Source organism: Calidris pugnax, unplaced genomic scaffold (assembly GCF_001431845.1).
Source record: "Calidris pugnax isolate Ruff unplaced genomic scaffold, ASM143184v1 scaffold28, whole genome shotgun sequence".
NCBI lineage: Eukaryota > Metazoa > Chordata > Aves > Charadriiformes > Scolopacidae > Calidris > Calidris pugnax.
This window is the reverse complement of record NW_015090842.1, coordinates 5,780,811-5,794,110: the sequence shown is the minus strand read 5'-3', so window position 1 is coordinate 5,794,110 and position 13,300 is coordinate 5,780,811. Positions and strand designations below refer to the sequence as shown.

At 38.6% G+C, this 13,300-nt stretch overlaps 1 protein-coding gene across 3 annotated transcripts in view; it reads left to right on the top strand.

The window, feature by feature from the left end:
• The window catches only part of CMC2 (C-x(9)-C motif containing 2), a 13,894-nt gene extending 7,345 nt beyond the window's left edge, over positions 1 to 6,549 (top strand). For all 3 annotated transcript variants that reach the window (XM_014942600.1, XM_014942603.1, XM_014942602.1), the window contains exons 3-4: positions 2,546 to 2,617; positions 4,547 to 6,549. In XM_014942600.1, coding sequence (XP_014798086.1) covers positions 2,546 to 2,617; positions 4,547 to 4,621 — 147 coding nt within the window. In that variant the 3' untranslated portion in view covers positions 4,622 to 6,549. The remainder of the gene's footprint in view (positions 1 to 2,545; positions 2,618 to 4,546) is intronic.
• The last annotated feature ends 6,751 nt before the right edge of the window (positions 6,550 to 13,300 follow it).

Here is a 13,300-nt window from a genome sequence, read left to right as displayed (position 1 = left end):
AAATTTTTTTTTTTTTTTTTTTTTAATTTGCTCTGTAATAAACCTTTAGATGTAGAAGAGTCAGTGTCTGCGATGGAAGCTAAGATACCTGCAGCATTGTTGCAATATTGTTAATTATTTTTCCAGTTCTCTTGTATACTCTGAATAGATGTTCTGTAGAGATATATTTCTGTATTGCTGCATAAAAGGTCAATTTCATAGTTTCCACTGAGACAAATATATATTTAAATGTTAAATATGAATGTGAAAACAATGGTTTACAGTTACATGCAATCTACAATATTTTCACTTCTATGTTCAGATGTGATGTTTATAATTTTTTTAATAATGCAGTTACCCATAAATTCTAAGACAATACATATAGTAGTTTTACTGTTTTGAGCAGAACTGTGCATTTTTGTTTGCAAAAGTTGTTATAGAAAGAAAAACAAGGCTGATAATACATGAAATGAAAGAGATGTTTTGCATGAAAGATTTTCGCAGATTTTAAAGTAGCTTAACTAATGTATCAAAAAAACTTCTGTAGTACCACACTTTCTTATCATTTCTAAATTACAGCAATGAAGGGAGCAAAGTTTTAATACTAAAATTCACTTCCAGTGAACATACTGTACTGAGTTTGTTCAGCAACTTTTAATTTAATTCTGTTGGCACTTGTAGTGCAGTATCTTGAAATGTAAGTGTGCTGGAATTTGCTGGTGCCATCTCATATATGGTGCTTCCTATACTATTGCTTATCTATTCCTATGCACTGTCTGTATTTTTTAAATCTAAGGTACAAAGTTCTTGTACAGAACATCACCAAGCTTTAAATCTGAAGGTTATATTAAGTGTAAGAGTTATGTTTTCCTTCTGCATTCTAAAATTTTAATTTGCCTAAAAATGCTTTAGATAATTTGAGAGATTGTAAAGACTTTCCTTTCATCTTTTTTTTTTTCCCCTTTTATTAGTTGTTTTTCTATTTTCTTTCCCTTTTATTAGTTGTTTTTCTATTTTGGAAACAACTTTAATGCTATAATGTAGCTACAAGTGTTCAGTAGCTAGAATTAAGTGAGAAGACTTTCCTTGTACATTAAATATTATGGTATCAAAAGGATTGCCAAATAAAATGACTGTCAGTTAAGAGGAGAATAAAACCTCTGTAGGCAATATAAAATTAAAATGTTGTCATTAACTTTTCATAATTGTGAAAACAAAGCCAATCAGAAAAGAAAATACACTCAGATTTGTCCTGCTTATCGGTATATACATAGTTGGGCTTTCTATGCTTTGACCAGAGAATCCAGAAATACCCATTTATTGTTTAAAGTAATGGTTGACTGTTTTGTTTTATAAAAATGAATGTTAATGTATAAGCATCATAAGATTTTTGTATAATGTGGTTTATTAGACTACTTTGAGTTGAAGAGTCAATTGGAACTAAAAGGTGTACTTAAATTCCTTGGCAGCAAGTGATTCAAAGGAATCTATTGCCAGTTTGAGTTAGGAAGGGACCAGGAGCAGCACTAATACAGTCATGCACAGGATTATATTCTCATGGTTTTGTTTGAAATTTATCTTTACATGAAGAGGAATTACTTTTGTCCATCTTCTGCTCAACTATTGTGCTGGCGATCTCAGAGCAGAAAGGGTGAAGGTGGCTTCTTTCACACTCAGTTGAAAGGAGGCAATACCATTCCATTTAAAAGTCAAGGGGAATGTACTGAAATATTCTTTTAAAAAGCCATGGAAGTCTGAAAAATTAGTGATCTTAATCAATTATCAGTGAGTACCTGCTCTTTTTTTACAGTGCCAAAATGGCCTAAGAACCTCGATGTACAAGTTGAACTAATATGAAGTATTATTTTTGTTTTAATTGGGTGTCCTGTGTGTGCATTTTCACAAAAGTCACTTTGATTTACTTTATTCCTAATCTAGAACCTGCCCATTGTATAAAGTTTTGCATCTAGTGAGGAGAGGTCACTGGGTTTCCTGTTTGATGACATTATTTTTATGTCTTTTTTTTTATCGCCACCCTGGTGCTGAGTATGTGCTTTAAAGAGACTTATTTTTATAGGTAGCAGCTGAAAGAAATGCATGTTGTCTTGCACTCATAGCACTGTTAATAGGCGTAATAACTATTTTTGAGAAACTGATCCTTTTTTCCTCGTAATCTGAACCAAAAAGTTGACAACTTAGAAATCTGGCTAAATATACATAGATTGAACTCACTGAAGCGGTAAGGCTGATTCCTAGATCAATAAAATGTATGTTCTACATGTAGACTTCATAGCTTCTGCCTAGGTATCCTATTTTAGTCCGGTTACACAACGTGGAGAGTACCTTCAACTTTCAGCAAGGCCAAAGTGGCTCAAATGAGGTTGAAATGAGCTCTAACTCCTAGCTACTCAGTTAAAAAGTTAGAAAGCATCGTTTTTCACAAAAAGAGAAAAGGAAAAGAAGAACAGGATATGTTGCAAAATGCAAGTGACTTCTAAGGAATTTAGACCTTCAGAGGAAGAAACATTTGAATTGTAAATCTTCTTTTCTTTCCCTAACTTATCAGCACAACATTTTGAAATTTTTTGGCCATTGCAATGATATTGACCGTGAGATGCGGAAGTGCTTAAAGAAAGAGGTAAGAAACAAATCTATTATGACTTAAATGCTTAATAATAATAATAAAAAAAGTCCATTGAATAGAAAGAGTGGCTTTTAGTAAGTAGTACAAATCAATAAGCAGGCCTTGAAATGTAAGCACATTCTGGAGTGGGCATTTGAGACCAAATTTAAATTATTTTGATAAATTTGTCAGGTAAAATCTGGCTTTAAGAAATGGCATGATCTATTTTTGGGTGTAGAAAAACAAGCAAACAAATTTTAACCAAACAAATACTGCAAATAGGAACTGACACTTCAGAGGTTGCTTCTGATTTTTTTTCTGACCTTTTTTTTTTTAGGAGTTCAAGCAGATTAACTAGTTAACGGGCACATTTTCACCAGGGTATCAACTGGTCTTTATATTTGCAGTTTTCGTGCCTACAAGAGAGAACACATAAATGAACATTTCACACACCTTTTAACTTGAAATTGTACTTAATAATTTTGACATAAATTTCACAATCGTGTCTAAAAAGGGAAACTTTAAGTGCGTGGCAGCCAGGACAGTTTGGGCCTCTGTCAGTCTCTGGGCATTAATTTCATCTGCTCATGTCAAATACCATTTTTCCCCCTGTAAAACCTGTTGCACAGATCTAGAAAATAACGAAGTAAAGTGTCTCTCTGTGTCATCTTATTTTTCTTTGTTCCATTGAAGCCTTTACATTAAAGGGAGTTCTTGATGGCTATATTTATCTGCCTTCTTAAAATATGGCTACATTGATATGCCATTACTGGGAAACCCCTGAAGGGCTGTTCACAAGTACAGAATAGGTTCAGATCCAGCTTTCAAAGATCCATTGTTCGCATTCTGTGTAAAAACACGGATGAGTTATTGAAAAATTAAATATTGGTATGGGGAAAAGTTAAGCATTCTGTAAATGTTAAGTAATGGTTTTGGCCATTATTTCCATTAACAACCAATCAGCATAATGAGTGAAAAACTGCAAATCCTTTCTAAAATCAATCTGCTTAGTAGTTTTTATTACATTACATAGAGAAATGAGTATTTATGGGTTACTTGGTTTTTATTCTTGATACCAATTACTAAAAAATTGAACAAGGATATGCTCTAACTTAAGGCCAAGAATAATTTGCTTCTCGTGAAATATATACCAAATCATGCATTGATTTTTAATTTTTCATTTCTTTAAGCCATGAAAAGGTTTCCTTTTTGGCTGCAATGAAACAAGGTTAGGCTCCTCAGTCTTCAGGCTTTGGTAGTGCAGGGGCATACTTGAAAACATGGTCATCTTATGCATGTGTCTAAAATGTGAAGCTTTTTGTGATTCCCTTTTACACTGGAGTCCCATCTCTGTTGCATGTTTTTTTAAAACCATAAAAAAACACCCGCAAAACGCCTTACCCTCCTTCAACCAAAATTTGCCTTTGTTCCTTTCATCTTGGTATACTACTTTATCTGTGCATATAATTAACGACCAGGATCAAAACTAGACCAAGTCTGTGATGACAAATTCATGTTTCAGAAGGCAGACACACTTAGATTAATCAGGATTTTTTGAAAGGAAAAGAGCCTGACCTGTGCTCCAGACTAGCACCCATCCAACTTTTTCCTAGTTCATGTGTGAAGTGTAGCTGTCGCACGTAACAGGCTGCATTAAATAATTAAGTTTCTCCATGAGATTAACTGAATCTTCTTTATTAGTATGTTCTTATACTCTTTAGCTTAATACCTTCAAACTTAAAAGCATGCATTTTATCAAATAAATGTTAACTTCAAAGTAAAAATGAACCAATATATAGATATTAACGAGAACTGCATTTCTAATGCATCAGTCAAAGATACTGTTTCTGTTCATGAGCAATAAACGCTCTCTACATTTTTAAATGCAACTTATCTGTTCAATGATAACAGCTGATTTTTTTAATTTCCTTATCTCTCTTCCAGTATGAAGAAAACAGGGCCAGGAACCAGGCGATACGGCGGCAGATAATTAATGCTCACAAGAATGCAGAGAAGTGAGCTGTGCTGTGCTTGGGCAGCTGCATCTCAACAGGGACGCTCGGGTGAAAGTTGACAGACTCCTCCTTTCCCATCACCAATGCTCAGCCTGTGCTTTGTGAAACGGTGAAAAAATAAATGCCCCTAAACCATATTCATTCCCAGGAAGGCAAACAATGTGGAAAAAGAATAAATAATAAATAATCACTCACAACTTAACTTTATTTTTGACCTCTGAAAAAGCCAACTATTGTGGCAAATCTTTGTTCTGGCACAGTTTTGTTATGATTGTTAAGTAATGAGGAATCTGTTTGTGGAGTATTGTGTATTCAAGGCTGCTCTACTCCCTACCTTGTGCTGAGTTGCATTTATTGTTTTGTGTTTAGGAGTTTTTTGTTCATCTTGTATTTTTTTTTATTCTTTCAAAACACTGAATGACTTTTCCATCACTCTGTGTAGTGTTGTGATAACACTGCTTAAATGAATTAGCAAAAAGAAATTTTAAACACATGTGGCTTGAAATTGGAAATTACGTATCAAGTAATAATTGGAGCTCTAGTATTTTTCTTGGAGCTAAAATGATGAAACTACCATCTTCCACCAAGAAGATTAAAAATCCTTCCTGCCAACTATATGTACAGTGTGAACTGTTCTAAGACAATTTGTTCATCATACCCAAAGCAAGAACAGCCTTAGAAATTCAGAATGGAATATTTCCAGGGATTTGCAAAGCATTGCTTTGATTTTTGTTGAGTACAATCAATGTGTGCTGAGTGATTTTTTTGAAGAGGAGTTCTGCCAAAAATACAAGCTAAATAGTTCTTCCACATACTCTGGTACAAAGACAAAGTCAAGTTATGACTGTTGCTGTTGAAGGAAAACCCACATTGAAGGGAAAGAACATGTAACTTGCCTTTCAGTTGGGCAAATCAACTAGTATTGTGTTAATCAAGTTCCCTCGTTAGCCTACGAGAGCTGTTAATTTGCTATCAAACTGCAGAAAGTCCTGAACAAGGCTCTGAACTGAGAAGATTGGGTACTAAAACATACGTTGGTTTGTGCAGTGATGGAGCTGTTTCTCTGGGTGTCTACTGGATTCACCTTATTTTTAAATGACTTTCCTTTTCTGCCTAGCAACAAAGACTACTTTAAAAAAAATATAGTCCTGAAACCTTTTGAAGAAAGGGTGCCTGTTCTACAATGAATTCTCTGGTTTGTTGTAAGAACCGTTGTTGACCCTCAATCTTGAAATTGGTACGTGAACCTGGTTTTGGAAGAAAGCTGTATTTTGTGATCTATTTTGAAATATTTATTAGAATAATTTTACTTATTTTTTCACTAACTGGATGGACGCAGTTAAATTGGTAAAACTTAGCCAGAAAGGTTTTCAAGTGAAGGTTCCAAGAAAAAACGAATCAATTGTTTCTGCACGTTTTGACATGCTCTCTGCTTTATTAGAGCAAGTAAATGATGCGTTATTTGAATTAAATACTTGAGTGGTTGGAAGTGGTGCAGTCTTTTTATCTATGCACTTCAGAATACTTTTGAAGAGTACTTTATAGTGAAGTTCCCTAACTGGGAGCTCTGCATCCTTGATCCCAATCCTTCATCCATTTGTGATGACAAAATCTACTTCAGGCAGGCTCTTAAAAAGCTTGAAATCATTTAAGTAAATAAATAAATAAATCGAGAATTGTCCTAGAGATTATGTTGAGAAACTGATATCTAAGTGCAAAAGCACTGAAGCTTTTCTTTCATCACCTTCTGAGTCCAGCTCTTTCACTAGAATAGCAACAAACCATGAATCCAAGAGCCACTTAACACAGCTCGTTAGTCAGAATCGTATTTTCAAAGATCCGTGTCCTTAATGAATGAAAGAACAAATGGTGTGCACAATTTCTATTGATACTTTGAACTACATTTAGCAATAAATCTATTTTATGGATAAACTTTGTTTACCTAGTGAAAGTATGATCACGTTCATCCTGTTTCTCTCTGCTAATTACCCACTAGAGGTGCAATACGAGATCGCCCATTGATTCCTGTGGGTTTGTTCCTTTTTGAGGGGGTTGCGTTGCTAATTTGATCTTGAAGCTGAGAAACACTACTGTAATAATACTTAGGATTTATCTGATGGAGAAAGAAGGTGAGCAGGAAATGTTGAATGTGTTTTTTTGGTTTCCTGAAGTGGTGAGTAGGGGACGTGCTGGCTGAAATTAAGCTTACCTATGAGTTTGAAGACACTTTATTGTAATGTTGTTTGCGTACAGAAGCATTTTTCCCCTTGTTCTTTCTGAAGGAGCAAGTTTGAGGGAAAAGACAAAAAAGAAATTTGATGGAATTTTGTGTTGCATCACGTGTGAGAAGCTCTTGGGCACTTCACGTGGGAAAGTGAAGAAGGGGGAAATATAAACAGAAAGGGGAAATGGCAGCTCTAATGCTCTGGTGTTAAGCTCTGGCTGCAAAGACCTGTACTCAGTTGGTGCTCAATTCTACTAGGAATAGTTGAAACATTAGTTGTCTGTCAGGGGAAATTAACGTGAGAGATATTCCAGCGAGTGCTCGGTGCCCAGCTTGCTATAAATTAACTTGGGACACCCTTAACCTGCAGTGAGTGCCCTGGCACAGCGTAGCTTTGCCACATCAGCACAACACCTGAGCAGAGACAGCACCTACTGCCTGCGTGTTTGTGAGCTCCACAGTGATGGGGAGATGAGAATTCACTACATCACCAGCTAGTCTTTATCCAATTTAATCTTCCTCTGGGCTTTCTTGCAGGTAATCTAATAATTAACTTGATAAAGAGCTATAATACTGGCTTTCATGTGCTATTCATTGTATACCTCATCTCGTGTATGGCCTGCATCTCTTTTGCTTTGTTTTTGGACTTTTTGGCATCAAAGGGCCAAAATGTGCTGTATCCACATGGGCTCCTTACACAGCAGGATTTGAATCCAGTATTACTGTTAAACTGCAGCGCCGAGTGTTAATGTAATACAAATATACTGTTTGTCTCTCCCTGTTCCACTCCACTTGGTAACACCCTGAAGGAATTATGGCAGATAAAGTCTATGTGCAGTTTCTAGACCGCCATTTGGTTGAGCTGACAGTTCGTACAATTTGGGTGAGGGCTGTAGTCCTGTGAGTGCTCTACCCACTTGATTTTTTCCCATCAGATTTCCAGCTGATCCCTGGTTATTCAAACAGCTGGGGGAATGGCTCACAAACACAGGGATGAGCTGATGGGGAATTTTACAGGCGATCTTCCTGAACTTCCTGAACGTCAGTGCACACTCAAAAAAACTCCTGTAATTTACAGGCGATCTTCCTGAACTTCCTGAACCTCAGTGCGCACTCAAAAAAACTCCTGTGAAATGTAGCCTTGGTACACACTCCACAGGAAGGATTAATATGAATAACTATTACTAAAATATGCAGCAGAAAAGTTAGTTATGCCAACTGTAATTGTGAATCATTGTAATGAATATTTCCAGTGTGCTACATACTTTGCTAAAGCTCTTCACCACATGAGTAAAGAGTCTTCAACATTCCTTCACGTTGGCACTGCCCCTGCTTCAAAAGAATGTCTGACATCTAATACAAAATCTTTCCGATATAAATGAAAACACATTTCTATGGAATACCTAAAATCACGTGAACAACAGGAAAACTATGATATCAGAATCTGACAGTTTAATTAAAAATGAACTATTAACACTTGTGCTTAAGCAAAGGGGATTCTCTACCTGGACAGCATAATAGATTTTAGGGCTGTAGACTTAAGTTACACATTCAATTTTATTAACGTTCACTAAAATGGAGTATTATAGCAAATCTTAGCGGTCCCATTAGATTCTGTGTTTGTTTTACAGAACCTTTCATTTCTAATTAGCTAATTCTTATTCTGCTTGGCATAAGAGGAGTAACCTCATGAAGTTAATAGTCTGTCCTCATTCTTAGAGGTGTTTGCATCACTCAAGGTAAATGGGTTTGGTGTGACTGAGGCTGAGCGGTAGCCGTGCCACTAATCAACACAACCTGCTTCCAGCTAAAGGAAGGTCTACTAATAAAAAGTTTTAAGTGAATACTAAATTCACATCAGGTTCCCCAATCACATTTTCAATTGCTGTGTACCATAAAAAAAATAAAAATATTGATGGGAACAAAATATATATTTAGCCTAAAAAAGGTTCCTGTGAACTGTCACACTTCAAAATTATTCTTTTGAACTATTTGGTGACATTTTAAAGGCTGGGAACTTTGATATGGAGCCATCACTGTAACCGGTGAGACTTTGTTTTTTGTTTAATGGAGACCCCAAAGATAAAACAAACTGCATTTCAAAACGGAGACTCTACCGAAAGATCTTTTGGGGTATTTATTACATGGAAAAGATCTTACTGACAGCTTGACAAAACCGGTCCTCAGTGCAGACATCAGCCATCCAGAATTCGGTGATTTGTTTTGCCTTGGGAAAAAAAAGTCGAATGTTGTAAAGAATAGAGATGTGTAACAAAGTTGTATTACTGGAACCCAGACACGGCCATCTTGTCCCCAACACCAAGGTGCTGAAAGAACAGGTTACAAAATATGTGTTTTGTTAGTGTGAAATCTCTGGTCTCATGGCAATATTGTATTTTTCCAAAACCTTTGATTTAAAATCTGTTCTTGACCTTTGCTGCCAGCAGCCTAAGGCCAGACTGTTTTGACTGTAGAGTAAATATGTGAAACCCTAAGCTAATTTCTCCTCCAGCACAAGGTTGAAATGGTTATTCCCCACGTTTGGATTAGTGTGTTATTTCAGGTTTTTTTTTTTAAAGCTATTTTCAAAGTGGTGTTTTTTAACCAGCCCAGGTGATGACTGCCCTTCCCTCCCGGCCCTCGGCTCCACACAGCGCTGCCGCTGGGAGATCCTTCCTTTACATGGAAAATCCTTCCTTTACATCGGAATTCCTTTACATCCTGCGAGGAGGCACACCGGGAATTTCCAGCTGTTTTCCCCGAGCCCTCGCAGCGCTGCCCCGGTCGCACCGACAGCCGCCGGACGCCTCTCCCCGCCCCAGCCGGGACCGCCCTCCACGGGCCGCTGCGGGATCGGCCGCCAGCGCTGGGCGCTGCTCGCTCACCGCCTCGCACGGCTCCCTTCGCCGACCGGCAGCCGGGGAAGGATCGGCCGCCAGCGCTGGGCGCTGCTCGCTCACCGCCTCGCACGGCTCCCTTCGCCGACCGGCAGCCGGGGAACGCCGCCGGCTTCCGCGGCTGCGGCCCGGCCTCCTGAGGCGGCGGCCGCCCGCTCTCCCCCGCCGCGGCAGCCGCCATCGCCGCCCAGCGGCCGCGCGTCCCGCCGGGAGGGGCTCTCTGTGGGCCGGCCGCCATCTTGGAGGGGCCCAGAGTGGGCGCTGCCCCCTGCCGCCTTGGCAGGCCCTTGGCCACCGTGGCGGTCTGGCTGTGCCCAGGTGCTGGGGGCTGTTTCCTGGTGCTGGGGGCTGTTTCCTGGTGCTGGGGGCTGTTCCCTGGTGCCGGGGACTGTGCCGAGGAATGGCTGCTGCCCTCAGAAGGGCTGGGTGCTGGCCTGGCTGTCATCGGCCCGTGGTCTCTGCCTCAGGTAAAATGGCGCCCACGCTCTTCCCTCAGTGGCTCCTTCGAGCCAAAAGTTCTGACAGACATCCCCCGTGGCCTGAAATACTCCAGGGATCTTATCGATCACCTGCTGATGCCAAATTCTCTTGCACAATCCTATTTTATTTATCACCCACTTTTTTTTTTTTTTTTTGGTGTAAATCAAGTTGATGTTGTGCCCAGAACAGCACTGTTGAAATAAGCAAACTTGGTTGGACTTTGCTGTGCTCAGCTTGGAGCAGGGCCTTAGCACAAGGCCCCACATGTGTTCACAAACCACAACAATATAGATTTTGCATGTGGGAATGATACAGGTTTTGTAAATAACTATATTGTATGGTCAGAATAGTAGAAGACCACACCTCACTCCTGCCCCCTCTGCCTGCTGGATTTGCCATTATAGCTATAACAGGTATTTTAGAAAAAGCAGTGATGTGCCCTAATACAGTCATTCCTCTTTTCCAAAGTTCATCAGGATATTTGAACTGGCTGATGAGCCTGGCACTGGAAGCGGCCAGGAATGTAAGGTCATCCTCAAAGACAACTGGTGGTGTTGCAGTTTATTTTATTAGCAATTAATTTTGGGTAGCATAGTTGCTGGTTTGTCACTTGCTTTGTACATTCTATAATGTTGTAATTATTTATGTAGTGGCACCTTAGACTTTTGAGTGATTGATGAAACAATCCATCTGAGCAGTCTTTGTGAGTTGAAAATTCCAGCTTTTAATTCTTACACTTTCCTGTAGCTTTCAGAGCTAAATATTTGTGTGGCTTATTTTGCCGTATTTTGGTTTGCTTCATATTCTAACATTACTGGTAATGAATATATAAAGTACTTTGTGTGTAAGTGGTGTTAGTTAGACTTCTGTGGTTACAAGCAGCCCACATAATCATATTCAATCAATATTAAATGTGTGCTACTGAATAGTTGTCTTTGGGATGTTGATGGTCCCAATTTAATTTAAGCTTCATCCCACTAGTGCTTCCAAAAACCTCAGAGGAAAACAAATCAAAAATCAAATCCCCAAATGAGTAATTCCAAATGGAATAACAGATCTCTCATAATTGGTCCTCAGTGGCTTCATTTAGGTGGATACACAAGCGTGTGATATGCAACAGCAAACAGTCCAAAACCTGGTCACTATTCACTGTCATACAGCTAGCAGATGGCAGCCGTGGAGAATGAGTTTTGAGATACAAGACTTTTATTTGTGTGATAAGAGTTTGTTTATTTTAACTAGGAAGACAGAAAGGGCTGGTTGGAGTTACAGTATTCACTGTGAGGAAAAGATTTAAATACTAGAAGTTTCTTGAGAAAGCCAATTTCTGATGCAGCTGTGCTGCTGGTGGTTCTGTTCCATAGGATGGCCAAGAGCAGAAAGCATGAAGGCTAACGAGGGGTAGCAACAAGGACCTCTGGACCTTCTTGGTATTCAAAATGGAAACCCTTAAATCATCTTCTAGTTATTACAAGAACAAAACATTCTCCCTTGAATTTTTCTGCACTGGGCTTGTGTTTGAGGGCTTGTTTCTATGCTCGGGGCTGTGTTCAAGGTGAGGGGGAAAATGGTGTAGTTGGACTAAATCTCCTAAATGGGAAGTTGCGTGTTGTTGCAGGGAGTGGTGCATCAATTGGAAACCAATTCCAATGGCCAATACCCACTGGAGATGTTGTAATGTTATATCTCTATTTGTTTATTAGGTCTTAGCATGTATGAGAAGATACTGCGTACAGAAGTTGTGTACCATACCTTATACTGGGGAAGCAGAAGTGCCATACCTGCAAGTGAATTGAGAATGCTCCCTTTGAGCAGAATGGCAGGCAGGGGACCTTGTCTGTAAGAAAATATCTCTGCTTTAATAGGTTGAATATCAGAGGAAGAACTTGGATCATTTTCTTGATGGCTTGATGGGGCTTGAATTGTTTGTGGTTATAGATCAACAGGCCAGTTTTAGTGTATTGTGGTGCTGCTGGGTTGAAGTTTCCTCACGTAGGAATGATGTAGGTCATGCCTGGCAAGTCCAGGTTGTGTGAATCTTGGTCTCTGTGTGTCCTTTCCTTAGTTCTCATGTTGCCTTCCATTTGCAGCCAAGAAGGTTCCAGAGATCGCACAGCAATTCTCATCTGTTTATGTGAGGGAGTTACTAGGGAAGGGGAAGAGGAAAAAGTAAAGGCAGCAATGTAGGTTTGTTGAAATTATTAGTAACATCTAAAGCTGCATTTGAAGTGGTGTTGTGTGTATATATGTGCATGTATAAATGTATAAAAATTAGTACAACAGTGAAAAAAAAAGAATGGCAAATTTAGCCAACATTTCAAATCTGGAAGGTGTATGGTTCTTGTTTTCTTCTGAAACTGCCTCCTGCATTGAAACCAAATAATACAACAGCGCAACCTCAGTAATGGTGTTTACTTTTATTTTGGGGTTTTGATTGGGCATATGAAAAGTCAAAAAGTGTTATCTAAAATCAAGAGAGAAAACAAAATAGATCAATCTTTCTGTTGTCTTTTGAGACACTGCAAATAGGCATTTTAATTTAGGTATGTTTAACTTGGCTTTGACAGTGAGAGAAGCTAAAATAGCAGCAGCAAAAAGTTTTGAATTATCATCTGTCTCTGTGCTAATCTGCAGTGTAGAATTATTTAAGCTAAATGCAGAATTATCTTCTGAGTCTTGCCATTCCCAAACAAATCAGATTGCTAATACTAATGAAGGATGTGAATGATGTACAAATATAGCAAATAAGTAATTTGCCATTTTTCAGCCCAAGAGAAAGCATGACTGGCTAGTGGATTTGCATACAGACTACACAGATGTTAAGTATTTTTCCTTAAATAATTATAATAATTTTTTACACTAAGTACTTTTAGTTCAACTTGACCAGCAATGACAAGTAATGCAAGTTATTTTTGTTGTTGCCATAAACTCTTTTAAGTATTTATGGCTTACTCTCCAAAGTTAAATCACCATATTCTTATCTTCATTCCAGCTTCCTGCAAAAGTGGTGATGAATAAATGCTTCAACAGAGCCCCTTGGGGTTTATGGTACATTACAAAGACCCAGTATTTAGCAGAATGA